The sequence below is a fragment of the Limanda limanda genome, chromosome 13 (genome assembly GCF_963576545.1).
Source record: "Limanda limanda chromosome 13, fLimLim1.1, whole genome shotgun sequence".
In the NCBI taxonomy this organism is placed as follows: domain Eukaryota; kingdom Metazoa; phylum Chordata; class Actinopteri; order Pleuronectiformes; family Pleuronectidae; genus Limanda; species Limanda limanda.
Window position 1 is genome coordinate 9,196,130 of NC_083648.1, and position 21,747 is coordinate 9,217,876.

Here is a 21,747-nt window from a genome sequence, read left to right on the forward strand (position 1 = left end):
TGTCTGCTGGTTGCTTTCGTGCATCTCTCTCTCTCTCTCTCTCTCTCTCTCTCTCTCTCTCTCTCTCTCTCTCTCTCTCTCTCTCTCTCTCTCTCCTCTGCCTCTCTCTCTCTACTTCTCTCTCTCTCTCTCTCTCTCTCTCTCTCAACGCAGACCAAAAATCAGGTGAATGAACATCACTCTCTCCTTTCTCAGTGAGGGAGATAAAACATAGAGTGAGTGGCCTAGTTTCCCACTTTCAAGTCACTAAAGCTTTGCAATCGTGAACATCTGCTTGTTTTCCCCATTGTCACTGCTGTAGTTTGATTCATTGGAAGTTCGTCGATCAATAGAGACACACTTGATCAACAATGTGAGAGGTTGCTGCTCTGATATCTTACATTATATCACAGTGGATTAAAAAAGGAAAAAAGGAACAGATGAAGATGCTCTCATCTCTTTTCATCATTATTAGAACAGCGGCTGGATGGGAAGAACAAACACACGAAAACCATATGTTTGTGGCCCAGAACAAATGGAGGTTTTTCATTTAATTCTCCCACACTGGCCGTCTGGGTAACGAGCAGTCAGAGGACACGGAGGACACAACAGCCTGGAGGCTGCCGAACAGGCTTGTGACTTGAAGGACAGCTGACCTTCCATGTCCTGGAGAATGTTTATGACTGACACAAACCCTCATCTGCTATCATTGTATTGCCTTTGACAAGGAAAGTATTTCCATGTTGTTCAACTGGTGGTGGTTTGTTATAGGTCAGGGAAGAATATCTCAAATGTTGATGCAGCTCTAAATCAGGGAGCTGATCCAGGGACTTTTATTTGTATTTCTTTAACATTGCGGAGATATGGCATTTTCACACATTTGTCAACATGACATGTGTGTGTGTGGGCAAATTGGTGCAGATCCAAATAAAGATCTGGAGCTATGGGGAATTGAAATGTGATTTTATAACTGTTGGTGGAGATATGCACTCTGACATTGTAATTGAAAATGTGGACATATCAGACTGTTTCCAAGTGTGAATGTAGCAGCTCCTACAAGAGCAAGAACATGGGATTCAACCTTCAGCCACTCTTTAATGTACGGGGAACATTTTACTTCAGGTGCAAACAGCAGCAGACTGTTGAAGTGCTGGTCAATCCCCGAGGACGTGAACCTGTGTCCCTGTGGCTTATAATAATTAAAAACAAACCTTACTGTAACAGGTGGCATGTTATCAGCCCACTGTCATTACTTCCTCATTTGGTTCCTATCAATATAATAATAAAACACTGTTACACTATTACAAACATCCGTTGCTGAAATGTCTGCAGGATACGAATAATGCAAGCTGGCAGTGGTCCTATTTTATTTTATTATTATATTATTATTATATTGTCCTGCTTTATCATATATTATATTAAACTTTCCTATATTTCAAACACTGGTTTCAGTTTCGTGCAGCAGTCCGGGTCATGTATCTGCTAGAGGGAGGCTGAAGACAGTGTTTGATCCCCACAGCAGATAATGTGTCAAATTCAAACATCTTCACAAGCCAGAGCTATGTGAGCATCTTTTGAATAAGATATGCTTAAAATGTCAATATGTCAGCTGAAGTTGGGAGGGACACGGAACAGATGAAGCCAGTGGTTGAGAATACAAGTTGTTTTCCTTTTTCAGTTAATTATTTTCCTGATTAGCAACACATAAGTTCATCACAAGTTTCTAGGGCCCTTATAGCGACATCCTCAGGTTTCCTGTTTTGTCTACAAAAATGAACAACTTCATTTGATATTTTTCTTCATAAAAGGCGCATTGTGTCAAATTCTTCAACGGTTAATCTGCATCAAGCACTCTTCAAAGTTATGTTTAACAAGACAGACGTATGATTCGTCCATCATAAAATCTGTAAAACATTAAGATAGTCACACAAAAACCAGAAAAAAGCTAAATTTTCAATATTTTGTTATTTTTCTTCTTAATTATATTTATTCTAATGATCTTTATTTTAAGATTACCGAAATTACCATGGATTACTATCAAAATATTGCAGAAGTTTTGATCTTTATTCTTGCGGAAAATAGTAATTTCACACCTCTGGAGCTTCAACCAGACTCAAAAATACTTTTGTGTCTGGAATGTCAACAAGCAGCTGTCTAATGGCTGTAAAGTGCATGAGGATGCTAATGTTTACCAGCTCACATGACTGGTTTGTTTTAATTTATGAAAGACAAACAAAGGGGAGAGGGTGAACAAGATCCGAAGCTGAAGAGTTTGAGTTTGTTCTGTTTGTTGATAAGTTTCATTCATGACTTCCCCTTTATAAAAAGTGAATGGCTTTTAAATCTTAAATCAAAGCTTTGTATCTGCCTTACCTACACTTCAACCACACTTCACCCCCATAGATTTGAGGATTGACACAAACCTCGATGGCCCGACACCTGCAGCACTGGGCTCTGATAACTATTAACATAATTAGACAAAAGGGAAATGAAAACAACTGAAAGCCAACTCCTGCATTTACTTCTGGCCCTTTAAATGCCTTCATGGATCAAAATCACACACAGGCACATGACAGTGAGTTATAGGATCGACAGAGAGAGGCGAGCACATGCAACAGTCCTGGCCTGGTTAAATCCTGGGATGATGCAGCTCGTGATTGGTCCTTAAATCCTGAGGGCCGTCAGCCTGACCAGACAAACCCCCGAGCAGCCCTGGAGCAAAACAGATTCGACTGACCTCAGAGTACACTGCAATATTTAAAAATTCCCCAGTCAGTGACACAAACCAGCACTTAAAAGCTGATGTAATCGGTTGATTTATTGATCAACAGACAACTTTTTGGCAATCATTTTTACCGGAATATCCCCGGCACTAATTTCTCATGAAAAACATTTTCCAGTTTTTCCACAAACATAACATCTTTCATGTTTTCAACCAAAAAAAGAAGCAGCCTGAATATCTTAGCTATTTGTACAAAAAATACCAGTCAGTGTTTGTTGGAGCCTTTTAAGTACTTTGTCCAGGCTTTTCTCTGTTAATATTACTTGACAGAAAATGTTAAAACAATTTGATAAAACAAATGTCTTTAATATGGAATAAACGGTCTAGGTCTTCTAACTAGATTTGGAGTGCCTATAAAAGGACCACACGATGTAGGAGTCAAATAAAGTGGTTTGCATATGTGATTAATCAAATTATGTTGATCCACATGATGAGGAGTAAACATTTGAGACCTCTGGAGGTCTGAAATCCACATGGATTATATTTAATGCTGAGACACAAGGCTCAAGTGTTAACAATTAATTTTCCATGTCCGTGGAGTGTTATATCAGCCTCTGCTCACTTTACTGACCCATAAAATGCCTTGTATTTAATTTCTTGGGGCCAAATTATGTTTACACCCTGGCTCAGACCTGTTAGCGACACTAGAATGTGAACGTTATCTGGTTTGACAACTCAACTTAGCAAGGGAGGCTCCAAAACGTGAGCGCTCCAACCTACGTCAGCGGGGCAGATCATTTTAGAGCCTAAAAGCTTCAAGGTTTTTTTTCTCCTGTTCTTAAAAGTGCACAGACTGAACTGTGATGAGCCTTCTGCTAATAATTCACTATTGATGTCTAGACAAAGAATTTTAGACCAGATATTGTTAAGGTAAGATGGACACTAATCCTCAAGTCTACATCTACTCTTATTGAGCTGAAATGCCTGAGGCAAGAGGTTAGAATTGTTTAGATTCAGTATTTAGACTCGTATTGTCTAACCGTGGACAAACTTGATTACAATTGATTATTTATTCATGACCTTTTAGACGTTTGACTTTTGGAGAAATTAGCTGTAGTAGTCTTATGACAGTCCAACATAATGAAAATGTATTATTCAAAAATAGCAAAAGAGTAAAAAATAGAAAATATAAATAAGGTTAAATCAATACTCTAGTCTGTCCTCTTGTTTATACAAAATATTATTGATAATACACAGGAGACTTAAAGGCTGTAGTTTATATACAGGACTAATGTTCTGTTTAAATTGACTAGACTGCCCTCTGCAGGAGATAAAAGATAAAAGTAGCCCATGTTTATTTGGCTACACAGGAAACCTAACCTGACCTAAACTAAATTTTAATCACAAACATTTTTGGTCTGTGCATCATCTGCAGTTTTTTTATTTTATATAAGATTGTTGTAAGTATAAGTGTGTGATTGGTAACCTTTCATCAAGGTTTTATGTGATGAAGTGACGGTGGTGATTTAATTAGAAAGACAAAATCAACAGTGTAATGTAATGTTAATGTAATTAAATTAAATTAAACTAAAATAGCCGGACTTGTCAGGACAGGGAATGTAAACCCACATTCAATTAGAACTGGAGGTGAAACAAAGATGTCACATGTTATTATAACCTTTTGTTCTTTTATATTTTTACGTCGGTTATTTTTTTAATGTTTTTTTTATTGCTGGTTGTGTTAAAAGAAAATGTCTGTCTTATGGTTTGATTTGTCTTTCTTTTTTTCACATCAAGGTAAATCCTGTGTACAGCTGCCCGTCAACTGCCGTTCCCCTTAGGATTATGGGAAATGTAGTCTTTGGTAAAGTGGATCATACCAATCTTAAAGTCCAACGCAAATATCAAGGCAAAGGCAGATTAATTCTTTATTTTAAGAATGTATAGACTACAACTTTGTTTTAGTGAGTTTCATATCATTAGGGTTTTGAAAAAAGGTTAAATAAAAGTGTAAATACTTGTTGAATGAAGTAGTCGAACAGCCAACCTCCGCCCCCCCTCCCCACCACCCCTCTCCGTCACCGGTGAATACTCGCGTCCCCGGCCCCGCGAGTTCTCTTCTTCCGTCGGATCCCAGCAAGCGACAGCACCGACCCCGAGCCGCCGAACCTCGAACAAAACCCACAGTAAGTCCCGACAAGTTCCATTGTTTTATATACACTGTCCCGGAGCCGCAGCTGTTTGTAACGAGCCGGACATGTTGTGCACATGGGACTTTTCTCAGCGCCACGTGGTCAAGAGAACTACGAGTTGCAGGCGGCTGTCAAAAAAAAAAAAAAAGAGAAAAGTTGGCGAGTAAACTTGTAGGATTGTCACGAAGCTGGAATATCAAACTCGGTAGCGTTACTAAACATTATAACACATGCTGTTAGTAAAGATAAGAACATTAACACCGCCAACATCACTGTTTAGGTGCAGTTGTGGGTTTTCTCAGCTTCAGTCTGAGAGAAACAATGTAACTGTTAGCTAGTTAAATGTTATCTTGTTACCGTCTTGAGCTCAATTATAACTTAATACACTATGAATGTGGCTAAACTGGTTTAATACTTCTGTGTTGGTTGGAACTGGAGCTTTACTGGTCCCACAAAGGCCCGGGTGGGACGTCTGTCTTCATCATCATCCTCAGTCGCTCCCTGGTTCTTTGCTTCACATGCAACTCGCTGCCAAAGTCCAAGATATCAAACAAGTTTGTATCTTGGACTAAAACTGGTCGTGAACCTGCTTCATCAGCTGTAGCAGAAGCTCAGTGTTGTTATAGGTCCAGTGTGTACGATTTAGGTGAAAGGGATTTATTGGTCAGAAATTTAATATAAAATAGCCCTAGTGATGTTTAAACACTGGTGTGTCTCATCTAAAGTGTACAAATTGTTCTTTCCTTTATTCTAGAATGGGCCCTTTATGTTTGAATACTTTATATTTACATCGGGAGCAGGTCCTCTCCACGGAGGGGTATTCACCTGCAACCTGCAAGTTCACCACTAGATGTCACTAGATTCTACACACTGAACCTTTAACTCTGTGTTCAGCTGCCAGCGAGGGAAGGGGCTGTCTGGTGAAGGCGCCTCAGTTGGTATCGATTCTGCTGCAAATAAGCATCTATTTTAGTATCTGAGTTTTTTTTTGACAACCCTAGTAACTTGAAGCAACAAGACACATATTAAACATGAAATGCACACTTCTCAGAGCTAACATTTAAAGTCACCAGCTGTTTGGAATTGTTCCGCGTTCATTTTTATCTTCAGCACTTGTTGCTTCCACGATGGACTGTGAAGGGTTTGAGTTTTGCATTTCCTATCTATTCTCTGTTTGCGTATCAGCTTCTCATTCCAGTTACCAAAGGTGAGTTTTAATGTTGGGGCTGCTCCTCACCACATACTCTGGATTACTGCAGTTTTGAAGATGTTGGAACTTGTTGCACCAGGTACATCCAGCACAACAGCTCTGCAACTAGTCCTCCACAAAGACAAATGTCTGGTGTTTTTCTCGTCTTTCAACTTCTTGATGAGTTTTCGAGGGGGCAGTTTGTGCGATCCTTTAATTGCATGGAAAGGTATGGCTAGTATGTGGCTATCATACTAACTTGTATACAAAATGAAAGCTTGTCTTTCCATTGATTAATCTGCTTTCGATTAATCAACCTACGTTCTCAATTAATCAAGGAGTAATTATTATTAAAAAGAATACAAAATGATCGTCAATGTTGTAATTAAATGGATTGCAATATACAAAAAAAGTACTCAATCACATTTGGAATCAACAAACGTTTGGCAATTTTTGCTACGAGAAACAGGACCGCAATTGATCCTCAAACTGGTTTCATGTAAATCTAGTGACGATCAATAAAGTAATTGCTCAATTAACTTACTTGTCTATTAAAACTAACCCTTTCAGATCAGATAACCCTTAAATAGAGAAATGGATCAGTCTTCGCCCGACAGTCAGCAGTGCAGGCAGGCAGAAGCTAATTGGTACAACCGCAGTACCTATGAGCAGGCGGAGAGCAACCACTATCGCCGACTGGCCTCCAATGGCAACGGACCTATGGCGTCCTCTCCACGGAGCCCAGGCACCAAAGGCCCCTTGACCTTCCGCTCCAGAAACCACAGCAATAAGCAGCAGGACGCTGTGCCCGTGGTGAAGGCGTCCGGTACCCCTCACCGTCAGTCCAGTAGAGGCCGCCACCGCACCAACTCTGAGAACGAGCAGGGCGGCAAAGGAAGCAGGGGGCCGTACCACAGGAAGAGGCTCCACTCGGAGACGCAGAGCCGACCCAAATGGGACAAGTATGACCCCTCACATAAGGAATGGGAGAGACTTGCTGTGTGTTTTCAGTTGTTGTTTTTAACCATGATGAGGGTTTTCAGTTGTTGTCCGTCTGCATTTTTGTTATGCTAACTTATGTATTGTGTTGGTCTTCAGTTTTTCCAAAATTCAAGTTAACAAATTTGGCGTGAAACATAATTTGTTCGGATGTATTAGTATATCGAAAGACGAACCATTACAGACGATCTGATGCTTTTTTCTAGACGCTTTTCTGTATATATGGAATTTGAAACGTTATTTGTCTTAATGACAAACAAATAAGTCTGAACTTGTCCTTGGGCTTTCATTAGATCAACTTCAACTTCTGTGAATGTCATCTCAACAAGATAGAGGTATAAACTACCCGGTGTATATGATTTCATCACACGGTGTGACCGTGGTGTGACATTTTGATGATTCGCTGAAAGAGGGATTTATTATAACTCCTATGTCCATTGTTCTTTCAGCCTCAAACCTCATTCACACATTCAAAGTCCCGCCCTGATCAGATCTATATCAATAGTGACTCATCAATACAGCGCCACCTGCTGGCGACAGGAAGTGACATGTTTTAAACTTTGATGAACTGCTCTTGGCTGCTTTACAATATACAGGTGAAAGAACACTTCAAAGGATTCATTAAGCAAATACTTTGCTTTATGAGTTTGTTTTAATGTCACAGTGTCAGTGGTGTCAGATTCCTATGATGTCTAAGATGAAAAGATGAAAGATTTATATGATCTGAAGAGAGAAGAGTGTTTTTGACCTGAATAGATCTATTAGTCTAGTATAGTGATAGCGATAGCACCACCTACTGCCAAAAGGAGGTAAGCCTCGTTTTAAAACTAAATTTGATTTAGATAAAGTTTTCACTACGGGGTCTAACTTGATGGAGTGGACCGTAATACGTGATTAGTGAGCGTGATCCAGCGGTGCATGACGGAGGCAGGAAGTGAAGAGTTATCAAACGCATACAATGTAGAGACGGGCGCTTGGTCATTGATCGCTCTCTCCACCTGCCGCAACAGGCTTCAAACTGGGTGTGCTCGGGCTCGTCAGTGCTACAACGTAGCTCTAGTTTGGGTTGTTGCAGGAATCGGATCCAGCTCAGATCGAGTGAAATATACATGAAGTTTAAACACCCACAAAGACTAACCACGTATCAATGTTGCATGAGAATCAATGTACAACTTATAGTGATATTCAGTCATGTGTAGTAAATTGCCTCTGTGTTTTGATGAGTAGGTTTCTGCTACAACTAAGGGGGGCTTGTTGATTTGGCGGTGAGCAGTGTTTTGTTCTATAATCCAGACTCTGCAGAGCAGGCAACTCTGTCGCTGGCTGAGGAATGTGCAGACACCAGTCTGCTGCTTTAAACCCACCAGTTCAATTTCGAACTGGAGGTGAAACAAAGAAGTCACAAGTTATTATAACGCTTTGTTCTTTTATATTTTTGTGTCTGTTATTTCACAGAATGGGATGCCACCGTTTTTTTATATGTCTGCTTGCTGGTTGTGTTAAAAGAAAATGTCTGTCTTGTGGTTTGATTTGTCTCCCTGGTCCACCTTAGTGTCATCTGTGACTCTGCATGTTGTCCTAACATGGAAACCAGCGTCTTCATAACCTGTTTTCTGTTGCTCCTTCCCTGTTTCTGATTGGGCCGACTGCAGCGCTTTAACACCCGGTCACAACTTCTCGATGAATTGTCCGAAGTTCTAAGGAATGTTTTCTGTCTGAATTTATCCTGAATTTCTCACCTTCCCTCCTCAGTACCAAGATGAGTGGACTCCAGTGCCTCGCCTCAGAGAACGTCTGGTTCGACAAGCAGCGCTACGATGAGGCCGAGACGCGCTTCTACGAGGGATCCAACGGGCAGGTACCACAAACACTTTATTTCCTTCCACAGACCCAAAAACTGTCATCAGGGCTGTATGTTCTACATACGTGTCCTTTTTTTAGACACCTTTTGAGTGTCAAACCTGCACCTGTGGCACTTTCTCTCTTCCTGTCTTCCTCCTGCACAGCTCTCTGTCAGTCTGTTGGTTTAAAGCACCAGTTGCATCATCGTCCGTAATGGCGCTCGGCAACTCGGAGCAGCCGCGTGCATGCGGGTTAAGCCCCTCGATTTAGAAGTGACTCGTCCTTCAGAGGGGGGTCAGGTGGTTTGGCAGCTGTCCCTGCCTGTCGGGCTGCAGCTCCTAAGTGTTCTCACTCCACAGGCCCTGTAACAATAGAGAGTATAGTGTGATCGCTTCTAGTTCTTCAAGGCTAATTTCACATAATTGGAAAATGGCACATCTTCTCATGTACTCTGGGATTTCTAATAATACAGAGATTTAGTGATATGCCTTTTTTTCTTTTTTAAATACATGCCACAGAAAAGTCTTTTAAAAGTTGATTCAAAAAGTTCATGAATAGAGTTTGAAAAAAACGTTTCGAAGCATTCACATCCGTTTCTCTCATGTGACTCTTGATGGCTCTGATGATCCGTGTGTAGCAGCCGACTCTCTCCTTCAGCCAACGCCTGTTTTTCTTCTTGTCTTTTCTTCGTTTCCTCCCTTTCTTTTAACGCTGTACGTCAGCGGGTGCAGGTGAAAACGGCCCCGCCGGCCAAAGGGCGCCACCCGAAACGGCAGCACAGAAATGTAAGTGGTGCACGTTGAGCTTTGCTGTGTTCAGCCCTGAGAACGCTGCGAGCCGGAGACGGACCGCTGGGTGTGTTGAATGCGTCTTTATCAAAGCACGAAGATGTGTGACCCTGTATCAGCACCTCACCAAACATACTGCACGAACACTAACTGGTTTCATTTTGCATCATTTCATGTTTATTTTGGAGGATATTGGGGTAATTTTCAAATATAAGTAAAATGCTAATTTGTTGTGGTTGTAACTAATCTTTACTCACAAAGGATATTTCATATACTGTCTTAATTAGATGGTTATTCATTGATAAAACTTACAGGAATAGTCTGACAAATGGGAAATTTGTACCACTGCCAAGAGTTGCACCAAAAGATCAACACTACAGTCGTATCATTTTGTGCTTAGCTCAGCACATCAACTGGAAACATCTAACCTGGAACTGGAAAAAAGAACATCCACCCACTAAAGCCTGTGAAGATCTCACTGCTTAACAACTAGATTTATTTTGGTTGTTTTATACCCTTTAGTTGAAGGCAGGTCCCACCTCCCCAGCTCACGTTTGATTTAACCTGCACGTCTTTGTTTAAACATCATAATTGATTTTTGTGGCTTGCTGCTTCACACCAGACTTGGATTGGATCTCAGCCTGGATGATAATGCACCTGCTTTTCTGCGTTTCAATTTCAACCCTGATCTGCAACATGACACCTGGATAATTGATCTGTGTTTATCTTTCCACAGTCATCCTCAGGAGCAGACCAGGAGCTGGTTACACGCATGAAGAGCCTTGAGCTGGAGAACCAGACGCTGCACAAAGGTGTGTTTGTGTTTGACCGCTTTTACTTACATGTTATGGTTTCACAGTATTAATAGCATTAACAGAATTGACGTTTGTTGTGTTTCTGCTTCTTCAGTGGTGGAGCACATGAAAGCAACCATGCTGAAGTTAGAGTCCAGAGTAGCTTTGCTGGAAAAGACCCCTGCAACAGCTGCTGTCCCAGCTGCTAAGGTAGATGACTTAATTAGAATTTATTGGTGCTGGAAAAGAAAAAAGTTAACAATCTTGTTGGAAAAACCAAACGGCTCAAATGTACGACTGTTTTGTATTTTCCAAGGCTGCTCCAGCCAAGGTGGAAGATAGTGATGACGAAGATGATGACATGGACTTGTTCGGCAGTGATGAGGATGATGAGGAGGCAGATCGCATCAAGCAGGAGCGCCTGGATGCCTACGCAGCCAAGAAGGCCAAGAAACCCACGCTCATTGCCAAGTCATCGATCCTGTTGGACGTCAAACCTGTGAGTATCACAGGGTTTATATTAGATAAAGGAAATAAAGGTCTTAAATTAGGTCTAGAGGCGGTACATTTAAGTGTGATGGGAAAATTGTCAAGCAGAGTCCTGTCATAGAAATTGTGTCTTTACAACTTAAAATCAAATTTAACGTTGATGTCTTTCCTCCCATTTCCCCTCAGTGGGATGATGAGACGGACATGGCGAAGCTGGAGGAGTGTGTGCGCACGGTGCAGATAGACGGGCTCCTGTGGGGAGCATCCAAACTGGTGCCGGTGGGCTACGGCATCAAGAAGCTGCAGATCGGGTGTGTGGTCGAGGACGACAAGGTCGGAACAGACATCCTCGAGGAGGAGATCACCAAGTTTGAGGACTACGTAAGTAACGGTCAACTTTCATTTGTGTGTCTCCCTTAAAAGAAACTCTGATGTTGAAGGGTTTAATCCACCGGATGTCTTAACATGCAGGCTACTAAAGCATCAGGAGATAAAATGGACAGTGGTGAGTGGTACAGACGTGTTTCCCAATAGTTATTGAAACTTTGTTCATCCTGTATATCCTCTAATCTTCTAGAAAATAAGGGATACTATCTTTCATTTGTATTAAACGTTGAGGAGAAAAAATACACTCAAAAAACCTTAGTGTATATCACACTTGATGCTTTATTTGTTTTTAAATTAAACAACTTGGATGTACAACAGATAGCTATAAAACATAAATACCTTCAAACACACACATTGACCTGTTTGTTTTTCTTGTTTTTTCTTCTTCTACAGGTCCAGAGTGTAGATGTAGCTGCCTTCAATAAGATCTAAGCCCCACCTGCTCTTCCTTTGCTCCACCAACGTGTTGCTGCTGCTGCTCCTAGCTGACAGTTATTAAAGCTTTGAGCACAAACATCTCTGTGTTTGGTTTTTATTCTCTGTGAAATGTTAAGGTCATTTCCACTGTTCAAGTTTAAGGAGAACACAGCTTGAGAGTTGACCCTAATCCCACCCAGAATCCTGGGTACACAGGCTGAGTGAATGTCGTCTTGACTTTATGAAGCAACCCCATAGTTTCAGACACATTGTAGAAACACAAAGTCCCGGCCCTGAGGTCCAGGTACACTCCGATCCTGCTGCAGCCGAGAGCCGCGATGGTCACGCTCTCCTTGTTGTGCTGAAACGAACAGACGGAGCTGGAGCAGTCCAGGCTCCAGGATTTGGAGTTGTGCCCCAGCTTGCTGTCGCTCCCTCCTCCACCTCGGCTCATGTTCTTGTAGCAGACGCCGACGGAAACCCCTCCCTTCCCAGACCACTCCACCTCCCAGTAGCAGCGTCCGGCCATTCCGGCTCTGCACAGCACCTGGGCCCAGTTGGTGAAGCGGTCCGGGTGCTCGGGGTACGGCTGCGGCTCCGGACGTGTGGTCAGCACTCTCCGACCATCAGAGAAGCATAAATAAGGATTGGCTGTGTTTGGATCCAGGGTTAAATCATTGTAATCTGGACAGGGAAGAAAAAGAATAAATGTAGTTATGATACAAAATTTCTGGCTAAATGTAAAATCTTATGGTATTCTAACCAGTATTGATTATATTTGGGTCCACAATGAACTTTAATTTCATAAGCAAAAAATAAATAATGGTAGTCACATTGTAGGAAATCAGCCCTTGTCTTCGGTTCCGAGTTGAACGATACTTCTGCATGTTTCACTGTTGGAAGATCAGAGTTAAACATGGAATTACTGAATAACTTAATTTCACCATAAAAAGAAAAAAACATGTACCTTTAGTTTTCTCTGAGGTGACATGATTGCTGGTTTCCTTCAGTGAAATCACTAAATGCAGAGAAAAAAAGACCTTAGAAAATGTGCTTCGTAATTTCCTAAAACAATTCTTATTGGATGTTTGTTGAAACAAAGACGAACCTTTCTCAGAGATTCTGCTTAATTCTTTTTCGAATGTTTCATCCAGACTGCCCTTCAGATCAGCCAGGGCTACTCTCGTGGTTTTGTACATTGAATATTGAAGTGCATCAGTGCTGGGCATCTCCACCGTCTTGGTAGGGAAATGAAAAGACTTGGACCTCTGCAGTTAAACAAATTTGAGAACAGCAAAGGATAAGTATTGTTTGAAAAGTAGAAGAAGTGCTTCACAAAGAAAAGATCCATTACAAATGTTTATTATCAGGTTCCTGCATAAAAGTCAATTTCACCACTAACATTTTCACTGAAATATCGATATACAAAATAACAAAATATAATTCTCTGATTTAGTCAAATCTTCTTCTCGAAATTTACTTTATTCTTGATATGCAAATTACAAGTACATCTTTCTTTTTCCTGGCCCCTCTTGCATCAGACTGATCAAAATAACTAGAAGGCCGAGGCCCAACATTCTCCTTAACGTCCATCAAGCTGCATGTGCAACATGTGCCTGATATTGGTTATTTCCAGAGAAAACTGAAATGTAGCATCTTATATGTGCACCAGTTTTTCCATCACCAACACTGCATCCCTCCAAGTTTTGCTATAATCCTGCTTAAAAACCAACAGGGTGAAAACATAACCTCCTTGGCGGAGGTGATAATAATTCCTGAGGTTGACAGGTGTAACAAGGTTTCAGGAAATGAAAGCACAAGCCTCTGCTTTAGTTTCCTACCTGCAGGAAGTGGACGTGATCGTCGGAGCGACAGAGCTTCTCCAGCTCGGCCTCGGTTCTCCTCAGCTCCATTATCTCCCTCTGCAACTTCTCCAGCAGCTCCGCAGCCTGAGTGACAGCCGCTCTCTCCTGGCCTCGGATCAGCTCCTTCACCTCCAGGCCTTGTTTCTCTATGGAGCGGATCAGCCTGGAGAAAATCCTCTCGCTCTCATCCACCGCTGCCTCGGTGGAGTGCTGCGGAGGATCAACTCTTACTGGCTTGGTCTCCAGGAGTCACACACACACCAAACATTTCTTTAAATTCTACAGTTTGTACACATGGGTAAATCTCCTCACTCACCTTAATGTATCCGATTATATATCGAAGTTCTTTCTCCGTGTCCTTCAATTTCTGCACAGACTTCAAACCGGTTTCTTGGAGTTTTTTCTGGGAGAAAGCAGTAGATGAATATCACACAGTGCCCCTCTCTCCCTCCTCCCCTCAGGCTGCTCGCTCAGATGTACTTTCCACGCTTGACTTTCAAGATGGATGTTTTGATTTTTACAATCAAAGCTTTGGACTCACAACATGTGGCTGCAGGACCAGAGCACATCTCACTCTCCCTCTGTTCAATGTTTGAAACGCTTAAGCTTCATTTCAGACTCTAGATTTACAAATTAAAGGTCTTTTCATCAATTTGTCTTTACGTTTAGCTAAGTAAGGTCTTATTTAGAGATCCACATCCAGATGATTGGTGGAGGTGCTGCAAACAAATAGTCTATTGCAGAGGTGAGGGAGGAAAGAGGCGCGAGTTATTGTAAAAATTTTAAAAGGAGGGATATACTTTCAAATTACCAAAGTGTGGTTGCGGTTTCTGTCAACAAACATTTTTTTCCAGAGTCATATAAGGTCACTGAAGTTCCTCCGTGAGTCAAAGTGAATGTTAGCGCCAAATTTGAAAGAGCTGGCTTGTGGATATTACATTCACAAAGGAAACGTGTTGACCTTTGAACAACAAATCCTATTCAGTTCAATCATGAGTGCAAATATTGTCACATTGACCTTTAACCTCCGGGCTCCAACATCGAATCAGTTCATCTGAGTCTGAGTGAAAGTTCCCTGAAGTTCCAATAATGAGTGAATGTAAGCGCCAAATTTGAAAGAGCTGGCTTGTGGTGATATTACATTCACAAAGCAAAATGTGTTGACCTTTGAACACCAAATCCTATTCAGTTCATTCATGAGTGCAAATATTGTCACATTGACCTTTAACCTCCGGACTCCAACATCGAATCAGTTCATCTGAGTCCGTGTGAAAGTTCCCTGAAGTTCCAATAATGATTAATACACTGTATGAATGAAGTGAATAAAGTGTTCGAAAAAATCTAATACTAATCTCAGTTGTATAACAGTAAATGCTTGTGTTTATAAACATATTTGACAGATTGCTACATCCTGAGTGTTGGAACCTGGAACCCACCTGTTGTGCAGATCTCTCCTCCGCCACTGGGACGGTGTCGTGGCCCTTGTGTCTGTCTCTCACGCACTGGGAGCACACCCCGTGTTGGTCCGTGCGACAGAACAGCTTCAGTGGTTTGTCGTGCTGCGGACACAGCTTCTCCCTCAGCTGCTCGGAAGCTGGAACCACTTTATGAACCTTTCCGTGGACGCGTTCCTCCTGGACCCTCAGGTGAGCCGAGCAACCCGGGCAGGACTTCCCAGCTTTGCTCTTCCTCCCCGAGCAAGCGCTGCACTTCACGTCATCCGGTTTGGCCGAAGTTTGGGCTGAAGCTTCGAATCCGCTTCGCTTGAACTGCTCCACCACTTCCCCCAGAACCGTGTTCCGGCTCAGCAGGGGTCTGGGGTTGAACACCTGCCGGCACTGGGGGCAGCTGAACTGGCCCTTCTGCCGGGTCCTGCTCCAGTAGTCCTCGATGCAGGCCAGGCAGTAGCTGTGTCCGCAGGGGATCGTCACCGGGTCCCTCAGAACCTCCAGGCACACGGAACAGCAGAACTGGTCCTGCTCTATAGAAATAGTTGCTGCTGCCATTTCCCCCCCCTCCCCTCGCACTCCCAACAGAAACTGGAAAGGGACAAAGATGGGCGTGGTCCCCAGGTGAGATGACGGCAGCTTCTCGGGTTTCACTCAATGAGGCCGTGACGCCTCCAATCACAGCTGCACACCAGGAACCAGCTGCAGGACACATATTGACTATAGATTTGGAGATTTTTCAAAGTAAAGTCCTACATGTGAACAATCAAATCAGTTAATTTCTGGATATTTCAAAGTTCTATAAAAACACTTTGCTCAATAAGTTCAGAGAGACTGATATGCCTGTGTTCAGGACCTCTCTGATGACCTACATACTGACTATTAGACATTTTTACCATATAGATTAAGAGATTTTTCAAGGTAAAGTCCAACATTTTCACTGTGGAATAGATCATTCCTGTATATTTCAAAGTACTGTAAAAACACTTTGCTCAACAAGTTCAGAGAGAGACTGATATGCCTGTGTTCAGGACCTCACATACTGAATATCAAACATTTTTTCTGTATAGATTTGGAGATTTTTCAAAGTAAAGTCCTACATGTGTACAATCAAATCAGTTCATTTCTGGATATTTCAAAGTTCTATAAAAACACTTTGCTCAATAAGTTCAGAGAGAGACTGATTTTCACACGCTGGGAACGTACTACTCCAATCACAGCTGCACACCAGCAACCAGAGCAAAAAAACAACCTGCTGAACCAACAGCCGCTGAGTTTACATACGGAGGTAAATTCACATAAAATGCTTAGACATATGAAATTGGACACAAAACCTTTTGCTTTAAAGACCTGTGGTGTTTTTGTGTGCACAGTAAAACCTGTTATTCCACTTCAACCTTGTGGACACACACTATGCTAAGAATATGCTGACAATACAATTAAATAAATAAACCAGCCCATGTGGAAATAAACATCACCTTGATAAAACAAGCGTGTTTGTTTTTTTAATGTCAGCACATCATCATACATCACAATATATTATTACATGTATATTATGTAAAGCAGAATTTTTAGTGTTAGCAGAGCTTTCAGTCAAAAATGAAAAATGAGTTTATAAAATCAGAAATTAATAAAAACTGGACTAAATTTCCAGGCATTTTTCATGCAAATGATGAAATAAGACAGTGACTTCAGTTCTGCTTCTTGTTGCTTAAAAAGGTCCAGTGTGGGAGATTTAGGTGAGAGGGATAAAATAATCATAGTGATATTTTCACTAGTGAATAATCATCTAAAATGTACAAATTGTTGTTTTCTCTACCCCGAGAAAGAGCCCTTTATATTTTAAATACTTTATATTTACATCAGGAGGGTGAGGTGAGGGGTATTCTTCTCTATTACTTGATTTTTGTTGTCACTAGGCGTCACTAAATTCTACACAAAACCTTTAATACTAAAGCGGTAGATGTATCGTCTGTGTGGTTTTCAGCAGCTCTTCCTTCCTCATCGCTTTCCCACCTGCACTTAACTGCGAGATGCAAGTACAGCTGATTGATCAAAACGAAACAATCAGCTTTACAATTCGTACATGGCGGTAACTGTTTGTGAGAGGAGAGGGAGGGCAGTCAAGTCCAGGGGCTTTCAGGCCGTGAAATGCTGATAGAAGTCTATTTCCTCCTGGGGTGAGCGCGTCTCTGAAGGTGCCTCGGTCTGGATCCGGAGGACAGTTTGGTTCCTGAGCAGAGAGACGGGTAATTATTAGTCAACAGTAGCACAAGGCCACAGACATAACGTCAGGAATGTGGTGAACTGATAAGAGCAGAGCTCACACATATGCTCCTGTGCTGGACTATAAGGACAGCTGGTGAACACAATATGCCATGTGAGAAGTTGCTATTTCAGTACTTAATATTAATAATGCCGTTATTGATAAAACTCATACTCTACATACTGTGACGGAGTATTGGGGCCATTTAAAGAAAAAAGACAAGAATAATGTCGTAATATTGTGACTTTTTTTGAAAATGTACTACTTTCTTCTCATGTTACCACTTTCTTTTACAATTACGATTTTATACTTGTGATGTAACATCTTAAGACATACATTTACAAGAATGGAGTTGTAAATTGAAGGGTTTTTCTTGGAATATTAAGACTTTTTTTTAATTTACAACTTTAATAGTTTTCCTACCACTACAGAAAAGAAACATTAGATAGACTGAATGTTTTCCCTCTTTCTGTCACTAAAATTATATTTGTGACATAATTTGCATCATGTACTAAATTAGCACTTTTCACTGAAACACGTTTCTTCTGATAATGTCTCTATTTACCAAATGGTGAGAGGGCGAACGTGGGCACAGCGGATCCCTGAGGGAGGAAGGGGTTGGAAGGACTCACAGGACTTTGGTCCAGCCCAGGCGAAGAGATCGCTGCAAACACAAAAAGAACAAAGACAGTTGTCTCAGCTGTCCAAAGTGTCAGGTTACAACAGGAACACGACTCTTGTCCTCTACCAGTGCAGATTCAGCAAATACCCAAACAAACAACCAGCTGAATAAGGTCTTTGTACAGCATGATAATGTGGTTAGAGGTGAAAACACAAGCAAATAGTTTCGACAAAGGTACATATATGACCAAGTCTACCAATAATTTAAAGACATTTATAAAACATTATATTCATTTAATAACCATAATTACCTCTGAAGGACGTTATGTTTATGTCTGTATTTGTCTTTCTGTACATTACTTAGCAGGATTATGCAAAAACTACAGAACAGATTACCTCAAAACTTTGTGGAAGGATAAAAATCATAAATTTGCCTAAATTGTTTTACAATTTGTATAATATAAAACACCTGACATCCAAAAACCAACAACAGTAAGAATGACATGTATGTCATAAAAAAATCAAACAGACATTCTTTAAAGATGCTTTTACATTGACACTGTGTTGTTTTGTTGATGAATTCATTCCTGACAGCGAAGTCTTTTATTAATTGATGTGTCCAATGCATTGTAAATATGAGCATGAACTGGTTTATTGACTCACCTGCTGCTGCTTCCATTAGCACGTTAAACACAGCACCATTAGATTCTGTGGTGTCTGTCTGTGCAGCCGGATTTGAAGAACCTACGATCACCACTTCTCTCACTACAAATCACAGAAACACAAAATCACATGAACAGAGATGATAACAGGAACAATATGTCTCAGATAACAACACAGGTCTGGCACAAGCCTTTTTGCATCTACCTCTCTCGTAGATGCTGACGAATCCTCCCTGGCAGACCTCCTGCAGCAGTCCTTTAAAATCGGACACAGCCGTCATCACTGGGCCGAAGGTGATGTTGGGGTCGGTGGTGACTGGAGGCAAAGCCGACAGAACAGGGGGAGCGTGAAGAGACTGACAGCTCTGCGATCACAAACACAGAGAGCAGGAGGGAAATGAAGTCTGACGTGTGGGTTTAAGTCACAGAGTTCCTGTCCTGAGGATCTGAAGGAGAGAAAGGAGAGTGCAGTTACCTGGAGGAAGTGGATGTGGTCGTCGGCGTGGGAAAGCTTGTCCAGCTCAGCCTCGCTCTTCTTCAGCTCGGCGATCTCCTTCTGGATCTTGTCCAGCAGCTGCTCGGCCTGACTGACGGCCGTCTTCTCCTGGGCGTTGATCAGCTCCCTCACCTCGAAGCGCTTCAGCTCGATCGACCGGATCAGCTCGGTGAAGAGGGCGTCGCTGTCTTCAGCTGTGGCCCGAGCAGAGCGCTGGAGGGAGACGCAGAAAGCAAAATCTCTCACGTGATTAATTTGCCACAAAAGACTGGTGCTTCACAATACAAATATATGAATAAATAATTAAGTTTTTACGCAATAAAGAAGAATAGAGACATTTTAACATCTTTTTAACCAAACTGGGACTTAGCTCTTACCGAGAGAGAGCAGATGGCCTGTCTCAGCTCCTGAACCTCCATCTCTCTGAGCTGAATCCGCAGCTGTGAGCTCTGCTTCATGTCGCCGACCTGCCTCTGAGGAAAAAACACATGAATCTTAAGTCACACCTTTAAGTTGTGGGTGCTTTGGTGGCCCAGAGGCACCGACACAAACACCACAACACACATTCTTTGTGTTTGGCGACAGTTTCAGGTATTTTCAAGTACTTTCCGCCCTGTTTGGATCAGATGCTTTGATAATAACACAGCTTTGAGTTTCTATTCTGTAATAATAATAAAATGCCCGTAAACAATTCAACTGTTCTCTGTTTGACTCATTTAACTTTTGAAGAATCACTGATAACAGGTTTTAAAGTCCAAGTCTGCAGATGAGTGGTCAAACATTTCCATATTAAATCAAAGAACTGATTGAAAGAACAGATAAGTACTGGAGGAGGAGTATCCACAATCAATCAATAACCAGTAAAACATGTATTCACCGTTAATAAACAGTGTATAAACTCTTAAGAAACTGGCACCATAGGTTTGTATCCTTAAGCTCGTGAAGAAGAGTACAAGTGAAGGATCTTTACTGTTTTTTTATAACTATTAGAAGTTTGATCAGAGCACCAGTCTAAACCATAGACTGTATATATAAGGTCTAAACAAGTGATCAGATCAGCATGTGATTGGTGTGTCAGGTCAGCTCTGATTCGATCACTGGTTATCTATCAATCACTGGTTACCTGTTGATCACTGGTTACCTATCGGTCACTGGTTACTTATCGATCACTGGTTATCTATCGATCACTGGTTACCACTGGTTATCTATCGATCACTGGTTACCTATCGATCACTGGTTACCTGTCGGTCCTGGACCTCCACCTCCGCCAGCACCGTGTCGTGTCCCTTGTGCTCGTCCGTCAGACACAGGTAGCAGATGCACTGCTTGTCGGTGCGGCAGAACACCTCCAGCAGCTTGTCGTGCCGGGGACAGATGGTCTCCTGCAGCTTCCTGGAGGCCCACACCAGCCGGTGCTTCTTGAAGGCGGCGGACTCGTAGTGGGGTCGGACGTGGACGTCGCAGTAGGAGGCCAGACACACCAGACACGACCGGACAGCCCGGTTCTTCCTCCCGGTGCACACGTCGCACTCCACGTCGTCGCCCTCCGCCAGGCTCTGGCTCTCGGGCGGCGCGGCCTCCTGGAGTCCGGTCTTACGGAACTTCTCCACCACGTCGGCCAGCATCGTGTTCCGGGCCAGGGACGGCCTGGGGTTGAAGTTGTGTCGGCACTGCGGACACATGAAGACCCCCAGGTAGTCCTCCTGGTCCCAGTAGTCCCGGATGCACCTGGAGCAGTAGCTGTGTCCGCAGGGGATCGTCACCGGGTCCTTCAGCACGTCCAGACATATGGAGCAGTTGAACTGGTCCCGATCCAGCACCACCCCGGCCTGAGCCATCGAGCAGCACCGAGAGTAATCACAAGGAAGAGGGGGAGACCCCGGAGAAACCACAGGAGGGCCGGGGGACACAGCTGGACGAGAGAGAAACCCGGAGAACACGAGGGAAGAGAGCGAAACCCGGAGAAAACACAGGACGAGAGAGAAACCTGGAGAAGACAGAGGCTGACGCTTTGTTTACAGGAAGTCCAGGAATAAAGGGGCGTGGCCGGAAGCGGAAATAAGGGGGTTTAATTTTTAAAACCACAACATTTAAATATAACTTATATAACTAATGTAATTAGATGTATTATTATTATGATTATTATTATTATTATAAACAAAAATAGTATCTAGAAAATTCCTGCCTAGAAATGTTGAATGTGTGCAGCGTGCTTCCTGCCAGGTCCAGACTGTTTCAGTTTGAGAGAGAGAGACAGAGAGAGCGAGAGAGAGGCTCTCTTGACAAAGGTCAAATCTTTCACCTTTTCAACTGTCTAAGTCAAAGACATCAAATGTTCCTTTGATCTATGTACACTAACACTGTCACTCGCTCCTTCAATGAAGTTGCCCATTGACTCCCATTCAATTTTTCAATATTGTCCTGTTTAAAATAGCATTAGACCGAATGGAGGCATGGGGAAAAGCCAAAACTGTAGGTCTGATAGATTCTGTGAAGCTAACAAGTTTTCCTGAGAGTTTTTCCTAAGAGAGAGACAGACTGGCTGTTTAAAGGAAGAGGGAGACAATGGGATACTGGCCTGCTTGAAAAAG

General features: G+C 42.3%; 3 protein-coding genes across 3 annotated transcripts; 1 reads left to right on the forward strand and 2 right to left on the reverse strand.

The window, feature by feature from the left end:
- The first annotated feature begins 4,797 nt into the window (after positions 1-4,797).
- Positions 4,798-11,897, forward strand: eef1da (eukaryotic translation elongation factor 1 delta a (guanine nucleotide exchange protein)). The gene is made up of 7 exons (XM_061083705.1): positions 4,798-4,887; positions 8,834-8,939; positions 10,448-10,523; positions 10,621-10,715; positions 10,822-11,004; positions 11,181-11,375; positions 11,775-11,897. The coding sequence occupies exons 2-7, from the start codon at positions 8,841-8,843 to the stop codon at positions 11,811-11,813; spliced, it is 687 nt and encodes a 228-aa protein (XP_060939688.1). The 5' UTR covers positions 4,798-4,887; positions 8,834-8,840; the 3' UTR covers positions 11,814-11,897.
- On the reverse strand, positions 11,637-15,691 carry LOC133017591 (tripartite motif-containing protein 16-like protein). The gene is made up of 7 exons (XM_061083702.1): positions 15,100-15,691; positions 13,980-14,066; positions 13,640-13,873; positions 12,907-13,066; positions 12,766-12,816; positions 12,632-12,691; positions 11,637-12,482 (listed from the first exon to the last, which is right to left on the reverse strand). Exons 1-7 carry the CDS (start codon positions 15,667-15,669, stop codon positions 11,956-11,958), a joined length of 1,689 nt encoding a protein of 562 aa, XP_060939685.1. The 5' UTR covers positions 15,670-15,691; the 3' UTR covers positions 11,637-11,955.
- Positions 15,692-16,587: 896 nt separating this feature from the next.
- ftr67 (finTRIM family, member 67) lies at positions 16,588-21,171 on the reverse strand. The gene is made up of 7 exons (XM_061083703.1): positions 20,398-21,171; positions 19,534-19,629; positions 19,136-19,369; positions 18,866-19,025; positions 18,662-18,763; positions 17,943-18,041; positions 16,588-17,344 (listed from the first exon to the last, which is right to left on the reverse strand). The coding sequence occupies exons 1-7, from the start codon at positions 20,992-20,994 to the stop codon at positions 17,277-17,279; spliced, it is 1,356 nt and encodes a 451-aa protein (XP_060939686.1). The 5' UTR covers positions 20,995-21,171; the 3' UTR covers positions 16,588-17,276.
- Positions 21,172-21,747: the final 576 nt, after the last annotated feature.